The following is an 18,888-nucleotide window of genomic DNA, read 5'->3' as shown; positions in this document are numbered from 1 at the left end:
CCCGCGGAAAGGCCCCGCCCCCTTTTCCCCGACAGGCCCCGCCCACCCCACGCACACGCACGCGCGCGCAGGCCTTGCGTCGCCTGGCTTCCACAGACACACACACATAAATACCTCCCTCCCTCCCTCTGCTCCTGTTTGCGCGCGCTCGGGGCGGGGCAGGGGAAAAGGCGGAGCTTCTCTTCTCGTCGCCCCGGCGTCGATTGGTCCGGCCGGACGCCCGTCAACTCCTTTTTTGTTGTTGTGGTTGTTGTGGTGGTGGTTTAAATCCCCGCCCACTAGGGCGGGTTTTCCTACCTGACCCGCCTGGTTCTCCTTTGCGTCCGACCCTTAGAGAGGGCAAAGTTACGACTTCATGGATGGATAGAAAGAAGGAAGGGATAGAAATTGAAATAGATGGATGGATGGCTATACAGAGAGAGAGAGAGAATGGATGGATAGGTAGGTAAGGAGAGAGAGAGAGAGAGAGAGAGAGAGAGAGAGAGAGATAAGAGATACAGAAGGCAGAGAAGGAAGAGACAGATGGACGAATGGACAGATGGATAGATACAAAAGGCAGGCAGAAAAGAAAGGAATAGATAGAAATTGAGATAGATACATAGGTAGGTAGGTAGGTAGATAGATAGATAGATAGATGATAGATAGATAGATGATAGATAGATAGATAGATAGATAGATACCGTAGATAGATAGATAGATAGATAGATAGATAGATAGATAGATAGATAGATAGATGATAGATAGATAGATAGATAGATAGATAGATAGATACCGTAGATAGATAGATAGATACCGTAGATAGATAGATAGATAGATAGATAGATAGATAGATAGATAGATAGATAGATAGATAGATAGATAGATAGATAGAGATAGGTAAGTGGAGAGAGATAGATAAAGGGAGAGAGAAATAGAGATACAGAAGGCAGGAAAGAAGAAAGAGGCGGATGAATGGACAGATGGCAGAAAAGAACGGAATAGATAGAAATTGAGATAGAGATATGTAAGTAATGAGAGAGAGATAAATAGGTAAAGAGAGATAGAGAGAGATAGGTAAGTAGAGAGAGATAGAGAGAAATACAGAAGGCAGGAAAGAAGGCAGAGACAGATAGATGAATGGACAGATACAGAAGGCAGGCAGAAAAGAAAGGGATAGATAGAAATTGAGATAGGTAGGTAGGTAGGTAGGTAGGTAGATAGATCCACTTCCCTTCTTTTTAGGCCTCATTTTTCCAAACAGTGGGGATTTTTTTTTACATAAATCCAGACCCAGAGATGTATACACTCCCCAAAAATTGGGTGGGTTTTTTTTTACATTAAGACCAAAAAGTGGGGGTGGGGTGGGGGAGAACACACCGACAGACACTAAACATCTTTTGCCTTGTTTTCCAACAGGCAAATTGGCCCTTTTCTCCTGGGGGAGAAATTGAGGGGGGAGCCCTCAATTTACTTCTTAAATTTATTTGAAGCTTTTTTAAAAAAAAAATCTTGATTTTGTAGAGGAGAGTGGTAAAGGACCCTCCTTCCAATCATTTTTCGAGCAAGGCAAGGGATGATTGAGGGCGGGTTGGTGTCGAAAGGTTAAAATGCTTCAGCACAATAAATGTAAAGTGCTCTCTGGGTATTTTTAGTGCTCTCTGAGCTGGGTTCTTTTCTTGCAGACGTTTCATGACCCAACTAGGTAACGTCATCAGTGCTAGAAGGGAGTGGGGATTGTGGAGAGGAAGGGGAGAAGGGGACGAAGGAGGAGGAGTTGAAGGAGAAAATGGAAGAGGAGGAGGAGAACTGTGGGGTCCTTGGTGCTCTCTGAACTAGGTGGTTTTCTTGCAGGCTTTTCATGACCCAACTAGGTAACCTCATGAGGGCTAGTGTCTCAACCCTGAGCTACAAATACTCTTTATTGATGGCATAATTTAAATGTTGGTGCTGCGAGGAAAGGATCCCACCCCCCAGGTGTGGTTCAGCCCACAATGAAATATTTATTTTCTTGTGCATCGCTGGAGAAACCTTAAAAGACGCACACCCGAGGATGGAACACAAAGAGGTTTATTGAATGCCAGTGTTCTTACGACTATGCTTCATATCTTCGGAACCGAGAGGGGGGAAAAAGCAGGGGGAAATGTTTTCCCCGTGAATCTTCTTTTACACGTCGTTTTCATAGTCAGCCGGATTTTTTCTCTTCAACCTTTTATTGTAGTCGTTCGCCCAGGAGTATACCATGTACGCAACGACAAATGCTTTTAAAAAAAACACACAAAACAGAAGGAAAGCTTAGAGTTGCACGCCCAACTTAGAAGGGACCAAATCCAGTTTCTCCAACTCTTATCACTTCCTACGCAATACAGTTAGTCCTCAACTTACGGCCATCCTTGAACCCTGGGTTTCTGTTGCTAAGCGAGATGTTTGTTCAGGGGGGGAACTTACTCACGTGGAGGAAGCCCAAAGGCCATTAACTTGGTTTAAACAAGGTTCAAATCGCCATTAAAAATCAAATTGCCCCACGTTGGGAACCACTGGTGCAGGGTCTCCTGCTTGGGCAGGGGGGTTGGACTAGATGACCTCCAAGGTGCCTTCCAACTCTTGTTAATCTGTTTCTATCTGCCGAAGCAGCCCAGCTGCTATTTTTGCATGCTTGCCCAGCCAGGTTAATTCATATTTTCACGCTATGTTTATTAATTGAATGGCTGCAGCGCCAATCTTCCTTGCTGTTTGTTTTATCAAGTGGTCAGGGAGAAGGATGGCCCCAAAAAATGAGAATTAAAAATAACAGGACCGATTCTGATTTTTATGCTGCTCTGTTGCGCCACCTACCGTTTTCTATTGGAAACTTTTCTAAATAAGTACATGAATTCCAAAGTTGAGACTTTGGGGAGGAAAAATTCAGAGAAGAGCAACTAAGATGATCGAAGGTCCGGAAACTATAAACCGTAGGAAGAATGGCTGCAGGTTTTGGGTCTAGCTAGTCTAAAGAAAAGAAGAATTAGGGGCGACAGGATAGCGGTATTTTAGTATTTCAGGAGCTGCCACAAAGAAGAGGGAGTCAAATTTTTGTCAGAAGTACCAGAAGGCAGGAGAAGAAACAATGGTTGGAAACTAATTAAGAGAGAGAAGCAACCTGGAGTTAAGGAGAAACTTCCTAACAGGGAGAACAATCAACCAGTGGAACGGCTTTAAAAAGAGATTGGACAATTATTCTACTCTACTCTATTAAATTAAACCCTAGCCAATTTCGTTGTATTTAAGTACAATGACAATAAAGATTATACTTATAAATGTAAACTGTAAATTATAAACTATAAGTTTGTACCCTCTGACTATCATTAAATGTTGTACCTTATGATTTGTGATGAATGTATCTTGTCTTTTTATGTACACTGAGAACATCTGCACCAAAGACAAATTCCTTGTTTGTCCAATAAAGAATTCTATTCTATTCTGTTGTTCTATTTTGTATTCTATTCTTTTCCATTCCATTCTCTATTCTATTCTCTATTCTAATTCTATTCTATTCTCTATTCTCTTCTCTATTCTATTCTCTATTCTAATTCTATTCTCTATTCTAATTCTATTCTATTCTCTATTCTAATTCTATTCTATTCTCTATTCTCTATTCTATTTTCTATTCTAATTCTATTCTATTCTCTATTCTAATTCTATTCTCTATTCTAATTCTATACTCTATTCTAATTCTATTCTATTCTCTATTCTAATTCTATTCTATTCTCTATTCTATTCTCTATTCTATTCTCTATTCTATTCTCTATTCTATTTTCTATTCTAATTCTATTCTATTCTCTATTCTCTTCTCTATTCTATTCTCTATTCTAATTCTATTCTCTATTCTAATTCTATTCTCTATTCTAATTCTATTCTATTCTCTATTCTATTTTCTATTCTAATTCTATTCTATTCTCTATTCTAATTCTATTCTCTATTCTATTCTCTATTCTAATTCTATTCTATTCTCTATTCTATTCTCTATTCTAATTCTATTCTATTCTCTATTCTATTCTCTATTCTATTCTCTATTCTATTCTCTATTCTATTCTCTATTCTATTTTCTATTCTAATTCTATTCTATTCTCTATTCTAATTCTATTCTCTATTCTATTCTCTATTCTAATTCTATTCTATTCTCTATTCTATTCTCTATTCTAATTCTATTCTATTCTCTATTCTATTCTCTAGTCTAATTCTATTCTATTCTCTATTCTATTCTCTATTCTATTCTCTATTCTATTTTCTATTCTAATTCTATTCTATTCTCTATTCTAATTCTATTCTCTATTCTATTCTCTATTCTAATTCTATTCTATTCTCTATTCTAATTCTATTCTCTATTCTATTCTCTATTCTAATTCTATTCTATTCTCTATTCTATTCTCTATTCTAATTCTATTCTATTCTCTATTATATTCTCTACTCTATTCTCTATTCTATTCTCTATTCTAATTCTATTCTATTCTCTATTCTATTCTCTATTCTCTATTCTATTCTCTATTCTATTCTCTATTCTATTTTCTATTCTAATTCTATTCTATTTTCTATTCTAATTCTATTCTCTATTCTATTCTCTATTCTATTCTCTATTCTATTCTATTTTCTTTCCTCTATTCTATACTTTAGAGGAACCTGTTAAAAAAAAACGTTTTCCCCACTTACGAGGCGTCACCCGAAAGAACGAGGAACTGAACCGTCTCCAAGTGTTTAAGATCTTGTGTGAGATGTTGGGGAACATTTTTTGTTCAAACGGAGACAGATAGTAGCTGACAACATGCCTTGTTTTCATCAGGTTCCCAAACTGTTTCCCCATCTTGGCAGATTGCTCTGTGTGGGGAGGGGGAAAAAAGAGGACAGAATCAATTTTAATAAATAAAATAGGAAACAGAAAGGTCAGTTACATGTTTGCAAAGATAAGCATGTTATTGTATGGTTGGAAAACCAATTTGGGTTAGTTTAAGTCATGGGGGGGGGGATAATCTTGGAAGAATAACAGCTTAACAGAGTTGGAAGGGATCTTGTAGGTCATCTAGTCTAACCCCCCCTGCCTGCCTTAGGTATGAAGACTTTGGAAGGAGAAGGAAAGAATAAACCACTTCTGAAAATGTTGCCAAGAAAATTCCATGGGCTTCTCCAGATAGCCACCAGGAGTCAAGGCTGGCTTGAAAGCATTGACACATAAAATATGCCCAGATTCTACTCTAGAGAAAAGAAGGACTAGGGATGATGTGATGGTACCTTCCAATATTTGTAGGGCTGCCCCAAAGAAGAAGGAGTCAGCCTATTCTCCAAAGCACCTGAAGACAGGAAGAAATGGATGGAAACTAATGCAGGAGAGAAGCAACCTGGAACTAAGGAGAAATTTCCTGACTGTGAGAACAATTAACCAGTGGAACTGCTTGCCACCTGAAGTTGTGGGGTGCTCCATCGCTAGAGGGTTTCTTTAAGAAGAGATTGGACAACCATTTGTCTGTGATTGTAGAGGGTCTCCTGCCTGAGCAGGGGGGGGGACTAGATGACCTCCAAGGTCCCTTCCAACGCTCCTTCCTTCCTTCCGCCTTCCCTCAAAGGGGGCTTTCCAGAAGAGGTTGGACAGTCACTTGTCTGCAATGGTATAGGGTCTCCTGCTTGAGCAGGGGGAGTGGACTAGATGACCTCCAAGGTCCCTTCCCACACTGTTCTTCTTTATTCTAGCCCAACACCCACCCACCCACCCCTGTTCAAGCAGGAAACTGCACGGAGCGCTTCTGCACCGGAGACTTGGCCAAACAATTTAATTCCAAGTCTATAAGGCGAGCCCTGGTAGACTTTGGGCTCAGGACCGCCTACCTCGCAGGGTTGTTGTGGAGGGCCAAAAAAAAAACCCAAAGGAAGGGGAGGGGATGGAGCTCCTGCAAAGGAAGACGCCCAAATCTATTCAAGGCTTACAAAAATCAAGCCTTCACCTTAAATTCCCGACACGCGAGACGCGTTCCGACGATCCTGCGCGAGAAGTCACCCTTTTCTCCTCCAGCTTCAACCGCCCTTATTTTCCGCTTCCAGTTTTTGACGTCACTTCCGCTTCACAGGGACGAAGCTGGTTGAGGGCGAACGCTTTCACGCCTCAGCGCCCACACCCATCATGGCGGCGGCGCCAGGCCGTGCGTGGCCGAGGGCGCATGCGCGCGCGGGCGTTTGACGTCAGGCGTGGGAAGATGGCGGCGCTCGCGGCTCTGCGGAGGCTGCGGGCACCTTCAGGGTCGTGGCTGCCCGGGAGGGCGCTGGGGGCGGCCCCCAGCCGGTAATCTTCCCCTTTTCGACCCCACTTGCAGGGAGAGGGTCTTATTTCTGGCAGAAAATCGCGGGAAAGGATGTTTGGGGGGGGGGAATTAAACCACCCTAGAGATGCATCAGGTTTCTAGTCCTCATAGAGGTCCCAATTGGACATAGGAGTGTTTTTCCTCCCGGAAAGGCGGTTAGAAAGGAAGGGAGGGCGCTCTGCACGCGTTCAGAGGCACGGGAGGCTGTTAACGCCCCATTGGGGCTTGGATTTTGGAGAAAGTTTGCTGGGAGTGGGATGGGGGTGGTGGCTCCCCCTGTTTTTGGCATAATCCTGGCAGGATGCAAGGGCTGTTTTTGGTAAAATGGGGAGGGCCGACACTAAAAAGGCCCTGGTGCTCTCTTGATGTCACTAAGTGAGGCATTGGCTGCAAAAATCTCCTTTCTTTTGCCCCGGAAACTGACAGGGAGAGCCACGAATAGGGGTGACCTTAATGGATCCAGGGTGCAAAGTGCTGAAGATGGGTGGACTTCCAACTCCCCAGATTTTGTTACAGGGTCCTTTGTTAATTTGTTTGATTCTTTTTGTTAGTTTTTTATCATTTGTAAATGGGGTTTTTATGTCCTGTAAGCCGCCTTGAGTCGCCGTGGGCGAATAGGCGGCAATATAAATTTAATAAATAAATACATATATACATGCATACATACAGGGCAAATAGGTGGCAATATAATTCAATAAATAAATAATGGGTAAATAGGGGGCAATATAAATTCAATACATACATACATAATGGGTGAGTAGGCGGCAATATAAATTCAATAAATAAATAAATGGCGAATAGGTGTCAATAAAAATTCAATAAATAAATAAATAAATAATGGGTGAATAGGAGGCAATATAAATTCAATAAATAAATACATACATACAGGGTTAATAGGTGGCGATATAAATTCAATAAATAAATAAATGGTAAATAGGCGGCAATATAAATTCAATCAATCAATCAATAATGGGTGAATAGGCAGAAATATAAATTCAATCAATCAATCAATCAATTCCCCAACTAGGGACGCGGTGGCTCAGTGGTTAAGATGCTGAAGTTGTCAATCAGAAATGATGGCGGTTTGAATCCCTAGCACCACTTAATGGAGCGAGCTCCCATCACTTCTCCCAGCTTCTGCCAACCTAGCAGTTCGAAAGCACGTAAAAAATGCAAGCAGGAAAATAGGAACCACATTTGGTGGGAAGGGAACAGCGTTCCGTGCGCCTTCGGTGTTGAGTCATGCCGGCCACATGACCACGGAGACGTCTTCGGACAACACTGGCTCTTCGGCTTTGAAGCGGAGATGAGCACCGCCCCCTAGAGTTGGGAACAAGTAGCACATATGTGCGAGGGGAACCTTTGCCTTACTCTTATCGTATACGCGTTGTTGCTTTTTTCTTTTTTTTCCTTTTGAATGGCGAATTCTCCTTTTTCCCCTTCTTCTAGAGGGAAACAATGGCAACCCGATACGGACTTTATGAAGCAATTAGAAGGCGCCGTCATGTACCCCAGCAAAGTGTCCGAAAAATGGGTCCCTCCACCGTGGAACAGTGAGCATCTCTTCTGGGGTTGTGTTATGACGCAGGCAACTGTGGGAAACCACAACTGCCAGTTCTTTAGCGGGTGTTGGCCTACATTTGCATCCCGACAAACCAGGATGTCATGCAGCTGTCTTTTAGATCTAGAAAGCCAGGATTAGAACTCACCGTCTCCTGGTGATTAGTCACCCAGCCGGCTTTCGTGCCCAAGGAAAGACTCAAACTCACTGCCTCCTGGTGATTGACTCGAGGTCACCCAGCTAGCTTTTATCCCTAAAGTGGAATTACTCATCTCTTGAGTAATCTGGGATCTCTTTGCTCTTTCAGACAGGGATCCCATAGTAGGGAGAATGGCCAACATCACTCTCAACTTTGGGCCCCAACATCCTGCCGCCCACGGGGTCCTGCGCCTAGTCATGGTGCTGAATGGGGAGAACGTGAGGAAGTGTGACCCCCATATCGGCTTGCTTCATCGGGGGACGGAGAAACTCATCGAATATAAGACCTACCTCCAGGTAAGAAGCGGGCCAGGGGCACCCCATATATCTGTCCCGTACATGCCATCCTGGTGGTTTCTCAGCCACCCCGCAATCACTACCAAGCACTTATCACAAGGGACCTGCAGCTCCTTCTTCCTCCTCCTCCTTCCTCTCTTTCCTCCTTTCTCCTTCTCTCCTTTCTCCTCCTCTTCTTCATCTTCCTCCTCTTCTTTCTCCTCCTTCTTTACTTCCTCCCTCTCTACTTCTTCCTCTTTCCTCTTTCTCCTTCTCTCCTTTCTCCTCCTCTTCATCCTCCTTCCTCTTCTTCATCTTCCTCTTCTTTCTCCTACTCTACTTCCTCCTCTTCCTTCCCCTTTCTTACTCCACTTCTCCTCCTCCTCTTCTTTCTCCTTCTCTCCTTCCTCCTCCTCTTTTTCCTCCTCCTCCTTCTTTGTTACATACACACAGACACACACATACACACATATATATACATACATACATACATATATTTGTGTTACAACCCCTGATAAAACCCCTTTATTTATTTATCAGCACAAATACAACACATATATATGTATGTATGTATGTGTGTGTGTGTGTGTGTTGTATTTGTGCTGATAAATAAATCTATTTCAAGCTATTTAGCTCTCATCAGCTAGCCATACCCTTACTGGAATTTGAACCCAAAATCTTGGGCATACCAGGGGTTGTAACACAAATACAGATATATATCCCTCTGGTGACTTTGTAGGTCATCTAGTCCAACCCCCCGGTAGAGAAGAAAAGAGCATAAAAATTGAAACCAAAACCAAAATACAACCGAGTTTATGCAGTGGAACTCGGATTTACAGCTCAGAAGCTCTTGTAGGCCAAATTTTGAAAGCCTGACGGGATCCTGATCCTTAAAAGGATCTCTTGTTCTTTTCTGCCTCAGGCCCTGCCGTATTTTGACCGACTAGATTACGTCTCCATGATGTGCAACGAGCAGGCCTACGCTCTGGCTGTCGAGAAACTGCTGAATATCCAAGTGCCCATCAGAGCTCAGTGGATACGAGGTGATTTAAATCCATATATATATATATATATATATATATGGTTATTTGTGTGTGTGTGTGTGTGTGTGTTCCAGCATAACTCTGGAACGCCTCGAGCAATTTCGACCAAACTTGGTACACAGATGACTTGCCCTCTGGAAACAAATACTGAGAGGGGAGGGTAAGACCCCCCCCCAACACCCCTTAGGGTTTGTGTTCTGTTAAGATACAGCCTGTTGTGCCTTGGAATGGCTTCTACTGTACTGCCTTAAAAATGGCTTCTACTGTACAGCATAGCGGAGTTCCCATGGTAACGGCTTCACAGTCCTCCACAAGGGGCCTCCCTCTGGTAAGGGGGAAAACCCAATATTAGAAATTTTGTTTGGTCCCGACATTTGTGAATGTCTAATGCATGATTGGGGTAAACAAATAACAGGGCAACGGCGGGTTAACGTTTTTATTTATTATATTTATCATTATAATATATGTATTATATTTAATATTTCCAAGGAATAAAGTCCCTAACGGTCATAAGACACACTTAACGATGACAATTGAGCCCAAAATGTCCATGGTTAAGTGAGACATTTGCCCAGTGAGTTTTGCCCCATTTTACGACCTTTCCTGCCACCGTTGTTAAGTGAATCGCCGCAGTGGTTTAAGTTAGTAAGCCGGTCGCTAAGCGAATCAGGCTTCCCCATTGACTTGGCTCGTCAGAAGGTCGCAAAAGGGGTATCACGAGACCTTGAGACACAGCAACGGTCGTTAAGCATGAACCGAAGCATTTGAATTTTGATCACCTAACCATGGGGGTGCCACAGAGGTCGTAACTTGCGAAAAACGGACGGAAAGCACTTTTCTCAGTGCCCATTGTCACTTTCAAGCGTCACTAAACGATCTGTTGTAAGTCAAGGACTACCTGTAGATCATCATCACCTTCCTCTTCTTTTTAACGACCCCATAATCCCTTGCGGGGTGGAATCTGGCCAACTGAATGGAGCTAGCTAGAGTGTTGAATGGCCAGATGCCCTTCCATGTTGCCAGAGCGGAGTTTTGTTCTGCAGATCTATTCTCATTCAGCCCGGAGCGAGGAATATCTGCCTGTACCTAGGATCGAACTCACCAGCCTCCTGATTGGCGAGGCCAGAGCTCCACCTCTATGCCACCGCACCACTCCCAAAGACGACCTGTAGATGCCCGTTGGCAATCCCCAATGAATTTTAATCCCGTAACCGTGGGGACGTAGCAATGGCCGTAAGCCGTTCAGAGGCTAACTTGGGCTTTTGCTTTCTAGTTCTCTTCGGAGAAATCACGCGGCTGCTGAATCACATCATGGCGATCACCACGCACGCCCTGGACGTTGGGGCCATGACCCCCTTCTTCTGGATGTTTGAGGAGAGAGAAAAGGTAAAATCTACACACACACACACACACACACCCCTACTGGATTCAGCTCCTCAATCTACTTTAGGGATCTTTTGTAATCCAGTAGGCTGGACTGCTGGATCTGGGCTCTGTTTAGTAGCCAGGAACTGCAGAGCAAGAGGGAAAGGATATAGGGGGTGGTTTGTGAACCAGACGGCAAAAACCCCAGGGGTGGGATTCAACCAGTTCGGATCGGTGTAGACGAACCGGTTGCTCTAACAATCAGCTGGGGAGCGAACCGACGGTCAGGTGCTCCCACCCGCCTCTTCGCTTTACTTACCTACACCCTCTCAGCTGATTCGCACGGCAGAGCAACGCGGAAGGTACGTTTTGTTCAAGCTGCGCGAACCGCGAAATCGACGCACCGGCTTCTACTGTGCTGCCGTCAAATGGCTTCTACTGTACAGCGCAGTGGAGCCGCTGGCAGGATCCTACCACTCGCTAAACCACCATCTCTCTGCAGATGTTTGAATTCTACGAGCGAGTGTCCGGGGCCCGAATGCATGCTGCTTACATCCGGCCAGGAGGCGTCCACCAAGTAAGGAAGGCATTAGGGATATGGGCTTTGGGAGGGCGCAGGCCGGAGTTTGAAACCCCGCACTTTGGTGCCTTTGAAGCGTGATTTTTGATGACGGTGATCGGGGGTTTTTTCTTCCAACTTGACCACTTTTTAAACGGGCTGGGGGGAATTCTGGGTGTCGGGAAATCCACCCTTCTTCTAACGGCCAAGCTGGGGAAAAGAGCGGGGACGGTTTATGGACATGTCTCAGTGGTCGGTGCAGAAATTCCAGAGTCGACCTGGGAGATAAATTTGCCGGTGGCGGTGTGTCTACATTCGATATATAGAGTTAAATTTTTAAATACGTTAATCCCCAACGCTCAGGATATGCCGCTGGGATTGATGGACGACATCTACGAATTCGTGAAGAATTTTTCCGCCCGGGTCGACGAGGTAGAAGAGGTGAGGCTGCTTCGGCAGTGGGAGGTTGGGGGGGGGGGGTTGGGGATTTTGGGAAGATTTGGGGGGGGGAAGACGGGAAGATTTGGGGAGGTGATGGAGATTTGGGGAAGATTTGGGGGGTGATGGGAAGAGAGTGGGAGATTTTGGAAAGATTTGGGGATGGGAGATTTTGGGAAAATTTGGGGGGTGATGGGAAGAGAGTGGGAAATTTTGGGAAGATTTAGGGGGTGATGGGAAGAGTGAGAAATTTTGGGAAAATTTGGGGGGTGATGGGAGATTTTGGGAAGATTTGGAGGGTGATGTGAAGAGTGGGAAATTTTGGGAAGATTTAGGGGGTGATGGGAAGAGAGTGAGTGATTTTGGGAAGATTTAGGGGGTGATGGGAAGAGTGAGATATTTTGGGAAGATTTAGGGGTGATGGGAAGAGAGAGATTTTGGGAAGATTTGGGGGGTGATGGAGATTTGGGGAAGATTTGGGAGGTGATCAGAAGAGAGTGGGAGATTTTGGGAAAATGGGGGGTGATGGGAGATTTTGGAAAGATTTGAGGGTGGGAGATTTGGGGAAGATTTGGGGGTGGGTGGGTGGAAGATGCTCTTCATTTTAAGGGACCCAGCATAGGATGTTGCAAGGTGCTCAGCCATTTGAAGACAAAAAACTACCTTCCTTTTCCCCTTCATCTAACTGAGTTAAGCATCTTCTAAGAATTATTGTTTGTACAGATGCTGACCAACAACCGGATTTGGAAGAACCGCCTAATCGATATTGGGGTGATCTCCGCGGAAGATGCCCAGAATTGTGGCTTTAGGTAACATTTTGGCTTTAAACTCCTCTTCCTCCACCAGCACCACCCTCGGATTCTCCGACATCTTGTGCATCCTATTTCAAACAAAGGTAGCCTTGGATGTTCACTTAATGACCGCTCAAAGACACAACGGCGTTGAAAACAATTGACCTGTGACTGTTGTCCACATAACCACTGTCGCATCATCCGCAGGGTGATCAAAATCCAGGTTTTTCTGTCAGGATTCCGACAGATGCCCTAATTAAATCATGAGCCTCGAGCCAAGCTTCAAAAGAAATCCAGTTATTTATTGGGAGCTTCGCTGTCGGCACGTACCCAAGTGAAGCCAGCTCTGACCCCACGTAATTTACGGCCCAATTATGACCCTGTTTCCCAGGGTGTGTCATAAATCACATTTGAGCAATTTCCCGGGTTGTAGAGATCACTCCCCTCTGGCCCGCTGTGGGTAACCCTGGGATATAGCCTTGAGAAAGGTATGTCTGGAATGTGCCTCTGTTTGTGCCTGCCGCTTCGTCGGTTTCCCATCCCCTCCCTCTCGAGTTGTGTATCAGGTGCACCCAAATTTTCACTCGTCTTATACTCCGAAAAATACGGTACCTGTACAGCCGAGGGCTGAGCAGCGTCTTATCTATTTGCTCCTCGAGCAGCGTCTCTTCCCCTCATCCTACATATCCCATTGCATGCTTTCCTCCCCACGGTGAAAGGCTGTTGATCGCTTTCTTGTTTCCCTCCCCCTCCCCCGCCAGCGGTGTGATGCTTCGTGGATCCGGGATCCAGTGGGATCTTCGCAAAACCCAGCCTTACGACGCCTACGACCAGGTGGAGTTTGATGTGCCGATTGGATCAAGGGGAGACTGCTACGACAGGTATGGCTGCAGTTGGGGGAAACAGCCCCTCCCTCTCCTATCCCCGGAGTCTCCCGCCATAGATAAGTAGTCCTCGGCTTACGACGGTTCCTTTAGTGACCGTTCAAAGTTACAACGGCACTGAAAAAAATGGGACTTAGTCACGTGATCCAAATTCAGATGCTTGGCAATTGATTCATATTTATGATGGTTGCATAATCCCAGTGTCACGTGATCCCCCTTTTGCGACCACCTGACAAAGTCAATGGGGAAGCCAGGCTCACTTAACGACGACTGCAGGGATTCCCTGAACCACTGCGAGAAGAAAAGTTGTGAAACAGGGCAAAGGTCCCTTAAGAAGTGTCTAACTTAACGACAGAAATTTTGGGCCCCACTGTAAGTCGTAAGTTGAGGACTTCCGGTATCAGGAAGTCCAGATCTTGGGTTGGAACGCTTCGGAGGGCCCAGTAAGAGCCCTCGTTCCCCTGTGAAGGACACAGGGGACTCTCAAAGTGACCGCTTTGCTTCTTTCAAAGCCTAATGGTCCTCAACTTGCGAAACAACTGGGGAGAAGGGAAATGGAATTCGGAGATCGGGAGAGCTTGGAAACCATCAAGGTCCCCACTGAAGGTGCTGTGAGAGAGACGACCTGTTCCCATAACAAAAGAGCATCTCGTAATTGGAGATGGGGAGAAGGGAAATGCTATTGTTTAACTAGGCAAGCATTCGTGCAGGAAAAACCAGAGCTGGTTTTGTTTCTTCAGTCCCAAACATGGTGTATCCAATAACAGTTTTGCTTTTCGGAATTCAAATCTCCCGAGAGTATTTATTTTGTTTTGTGTTCAGTACTTGGGACACTCACCTGTCTTTCCTCCTGCCCACAGGTACCTCTGCCGCATCGAAGAGATGCGCCAGTCGCTCCGTATCATCTTACAGGCCCTGAACAAGATGCCGGAAGGAGAGATCAAAGTGGACGACGCCAAGGTCTCACCTCCTAAGAGGGCGGAGATGAAGGTAGAGTTGAATCTCCCTTGGCCCATCCCAGACCAGGCAGGAATCCCAACCAGATAGCAATAGCCCTTAGACTTATATACCACTTCGCAGTGCTTTTACAGCCTTCTCTAAGCGGTTTACAGAGTCAGCCTCTTGCCCCCTGACAATCTGGCTCCTCTTACCCACCTCGGAAGGACGGAAGGCTGAGTCAACCTTGAGCCATTCAGAATCGAATCTTTCGTTCTTTTCTTCCTTCCCTCCTTCTTTCCTTCCTTCCCTCCCTCCCTTAAAAGGTTTTGAAGAAGAGATTGGACAATCATTTGTCTGAAATAGTATAATCCAGGGTCTCCTGCTTCAGCAGGGGGTTGGACTAGAAGACCTCCAAGGTCCCTTCCAACTGTCCTTCCTTCCTCCCTCCCTCCCTTTTCCTTTCCTCCAACCCTCCCTCCCTTCCTTCCTCACTCACTGGTGGTTTTCAAGAAGAGATTGGACAACCATTTGTCTGTAATGGGATAGGGTCTTTTACTTGAGCAGGGGGTTGGACTAGAAGACCTCCAAAGGTCCCTTCCAACTCTGTTCTTTTTTTCTTCCTCCCTCCCATCTATTACTCAATCCTCCTCTTCCTTCCTTCCTCACTCACTCACTGGGGGTTTTCAAGAAGAGATTGGACAACTATTTGTCTGTAATGGGATATGGTCTCTTACTTGAGCAGGGGGTTGGACTAGAAGACCTCCAAGGTCCCTTCCAACTCTATTCGTTCTCCCTCCCTTCCTGTTTCCTTCCCAATGAAAAGGTTGCTTGGATGAGTAACGAAATGTCTGAGCTTTAATAAACATCGCTCCACGGTTGCCATGGTTTCACCTTCTGAGCTACTCCCTACTTAGGCTAAACCATCATTAAACCACGAAGCAGCCGGAGATGACGTGAAACTTCTCTTTCCCCTCTTCTTAGTCGTCCATGGAGGCGTTGATCCATCATTTCAAACTTTACACCGAGGGCTATCAAGTGCCTCCGGGGGCCACCTACACCGCCATCGAGGCTCCGAAGGTAAAGGCTGAATTTGTGTACCACTAATTGGTGGACGCGGCGTGGATCCAAAGCCTCGCCCCTACGACGGGGGACGCCCGCAGAGCGAAAACCCACCCCCGTCTGGACTCAGTTTTTCTTCTGAAGCAGAAGCGGTCACTTCAATGAGCTGAACTCCCTCCGACTTTCCTTCCTTGGTTACAGGGCGAATTCGGCGTCTACCTGGTCTCTGACGGAAGCAGCCGTCCATATCGGTGCAAGATCAAAGCACCCGGCTTTGCACACTTGGTAAGAGAGAGAGAACACCTCGACGTGTCCATGAGGTCAGGAGGGAAAGGCAGGTAGTCCTCGACGTAGGACCACAATGGTGAAGGCGGCGTTTCTGCTGATGAGCGAGACAGTGAAGTGAGCATGCCCTGCATTTAGAAACGAGTTATTTGGCAGCTAGCCAAGCGAGATAAGGTTCGTGTGGATAAACATTCCTGTGAAAGAATGTTTGCTAAGACTTGCGGACTGCAATGAAAGGAATTTCTCGCACTTTCCTTCCCACCGTTGTTAAGCGAACCTCCCCCTGCCTTTGTTAAATTAGTCCCCACGGCTGTTAAGTGAATCTGGGTACCCCCTTGACTTGGCTCATCAAAAAGGGGATCTCACCTGACCCCCAGCACTCGTCATAAACACGAGCCCAGTTGCCAAGTGTCCGGATTTTGATCGGGAGTCCACAGGAGTGCTACAACGGTGAAAAGTGTGAAAAAACGGCCACCAGTCACTTTTTTCAGTGCTGTTGTGACTTCAAGCAGTCTATTCTGTCCCAGGCTTCCTTAGAAAGTAAGAAGCAAAGTCTGGGTCCCTGCAAAACCTCTTTTATTTACACGCCTGTGAATTCCTTTCGTTCACAGTCCGCAAGGCTTAGCAAACAGTCTTTCCGAGGAATGTTTATCCACACGAACCTTATCTCGCTTGGACAGCTGCCAGACAACTAGTTTCCAAACGCAGGGCAAGGCAAAAACTTGGCAGAGAGTCTCTTATAGTCACAAACAGAACTTTCCACTCTTGAAATGACCGAAGGAACGAATTGTTTCCTGCAAAAGCCCCCTCCCCGTTCGCTCCTCTTTTGTTTCCCACGGAAGGGGAAACAATCACCTCCAAGTTGTAGCTTTACTCCTAAATCGACCCCGCTTTCTGAGTTGTTCTCGTCTTCTGGCAGCTCTGCACAGGCGCACACTGGGAACAGGCTCCTCCTGTCCTTCTGCCTCACTGCTGTCTTGCTCCCTCTCTGCCTCCGACGCAGAGCCTTCGTCTGAGCTTTCCTCAGCCCCCAGGACTGTCCCGTGTTCCTCCCCAACCTCCTCGCTATCCGACTCTGCTGCCCGCTCTGCTGGCAGGCCACAACACGATCAGTCAATGAATGGTCGTAAGTCAAGGACTGCCTATATGCAGGAAAGGAGGTTGAAAGATACCAGATAATATTCAGAAGCCGCTCAGGCAAAGACCTTCCTAATTCACAGGAGTATAAGAGGAGGGTGGAAGATATATATTTTTGAGTTTATTGCTCCTCCTAGCTTGGAATATCCAGAGCCCCTAAACCCTCTTAACTTCCTCCTTCCTTCTTTGCAGGCAGCTTTGGATAAAATGTCCAAGGGCCACATGCTTGCTGATGTGGTAGCCATCATTGGTAAGTATCTACCGTGTTTCCCCCGAAAATAAGACATGGCCTTATTTTCTTTTGACCCCCGGAATAAGCGCTTGGCCTTATTTTCGGGAGGGTCTTATTATTTTTGGGGTGCAAGAGGCGGTGAGCGTGGCTGCCTCGTGGCTGCTGTTGTGTTGCGATATTTTCGGGGGTGGGTTTATTTTAGCGGACACTCTCAAACTAAGGTTGGTCTTATTTTTGGGCATGTTTCTAGGGGAAAACAATTTAATTCAATTTATTTAAATTTGGTGACAGCGGACTTCAGATGAGGCTGGGTATGCTCACAATAGACCAAAAAGAATTTAAAAATTCAATACGGTTTCAGAGCAAACAGCCCCCTCCCTCCCCCCAATTCAGCTTTGCACTAACCATAATTTGCATCGCTAAAGCTGAGTGAGTGACACCGGGCTGCTTTCTTAAACCACGGTTACAAAACCCTCATGGAGTGTTTCTTGGGTACTTTAAGAGGGGTGGACTACAACTCCCAGAATCCCCCAGTCAGCCTGCTTTAAGAGGGGTGGGCTTCCACTCCCAGAATTCCCTAGTCAGCATGCTTTAAGATGGGTGGACTTTAACTCCCAGAATCCCCTGGTCAGCTTGCTTTAAGATGGGTGGACTTTAACTCCCAGAATCCCCCAGCCAGCAGGCTTTAAGATGGGTGGACTTCAACTCCCAGAATCCCCTGGTCAGCATGCTTTAAGATGGGTGGACTTTAACTCCCAGAATCCCCTGGTCAGCATGCTTTAAGATGGGTGGACTTCAACTCCCAGAATCCCCCAGCCAGAATGCTTTAAGATGGGTGGACTTTAACTCCCAGAATCCCCTGGTCAGCATGCTTTAAGATGGGTGGACTTCAACTCCCAGAATCCCCTGGTCAGCATGCTTTAAGATGGGTGGACTTCAACTCCCAGAATCCCCCAGCCAGAATGCTTTAAGATGGGTGGACTTCAACTCCCAGAATCCCCCAGCCAGAATGCTTTAAGATGGGTGGACTTCAACTCCCAGAATCCCCCAGCCAGCAGGCTTTAAGATGGGTGGACTTCAACTCCCAGAATCCTCAAGCAAGCAGTGTGTGACTAAGCCACACTACAAAATCAGCCACAAGATGCAAAGACGACCACATTTTCTTCCCTGAATCCTGGTTTGTGCGGGAGGGGACCACTGAATCCCTGTTTTCCCACTCCATCTGCCATGCCAGACAGGGATGATGGGGGTGGGAACTCCTAACCCATAGCCACTTCCCAACTTTGCAGGTAATGTGAAATGTAGCTTATTTTCCTGTTTTTTCTCTTTCAGGCACCCAGGATATCGTCTTTGGCGAAGTGGACAGATAGATCAACACCCGGGGGGAGCGGAGACGGGATAGGAACCACCCCTCACTCTGGACGCCATCTCCCCCCCCACCCCAAGGAATCTTGACTCCGCATCCTACTACTCTTTGTTGTGTGTGTGTGTCTGTCTATTTTTGTTGTAATCCGGTGTTGGGACAGATGAGCAAACGGGATAATAAAACCGATCTGCCAAAATATAAATTGCTTCTCCGTGAGAAATCGTTGCCCAATTTCTGCAGTCCCCCTGTGTTTTCATCCCGGCCTCATCCAGATTCCCCTTCTTTCCATCCACAGGGGTAACGTTTCCAAGTTTTCCCCAACAAATGCGGTTTTCAGTCTCGGGCACGGCAAAAAGCGGTGTCCCACTTAAATTGCCAAATTTGGACCCCTTAAATCAGGGGTCCCCAACCTTTCGGACCTCAGGAACCACTAAATTCATAATTTTAAATCCCGCA

At 46.0% G+C, this 18,888-nt stretch overlaps 1 protein-coding gene across 1 annotated transcript; it reads left to right on the top strand.

The window, feature by feature from the left end:
- The first annotated feature begins 6,124 nt into the window (after positions 1-6,124).
- Positions 6,125-18,634, top strand: NDUFS2 (NADH:ubiquinone oxidoreductase core subunit S2). Its single transcript, XM_081967837.1, has 14 exons — positions 6,125-6,280; positions 7,749-7,852; positions 8,168-8,355; positions 9,257-9,377; positions 10,651-10,763; positions 11,245-11,319; positions 11,665-11,742; positions 12,463-12,548; positions 13,292-13,411; positions 14,275-14,404; positions 15,335-15,430; positions 15,614-15,697; positions 17,027-17,084; positions 18,399-18,634. Exons 1-14 carry the CDS (start codon positions 6,159-6,161, stop codon positions 18,434-18,436), a joined length of 1,413 nt encoding a protein of 470 aa, XP_081823963.1. The 5' UTR covers positions 6,125-6,158; the 3' UTR covers positions 18,437-18,634.
- The last annotated feature ends 254 nt before the right edge of the window (positions 18,635-18,888 follow it).

The sequence above is a fragment of the Natrix helvetica genome (assembly GCF_964273705.1).
Source record: "Natrix helvetica genome assembly, chromosome: 16".
Taxonomy (NCBI): Eukaryota; Metazoa; Chordata; class Lepidosauria; order Squamata; family Natricidae; genus Natrix; species Natrix helvetica.
Note: the sequence above shows the minus strand (reverse complement) of the source record. Positions and strands in the feature narration are given on the sequence as shown.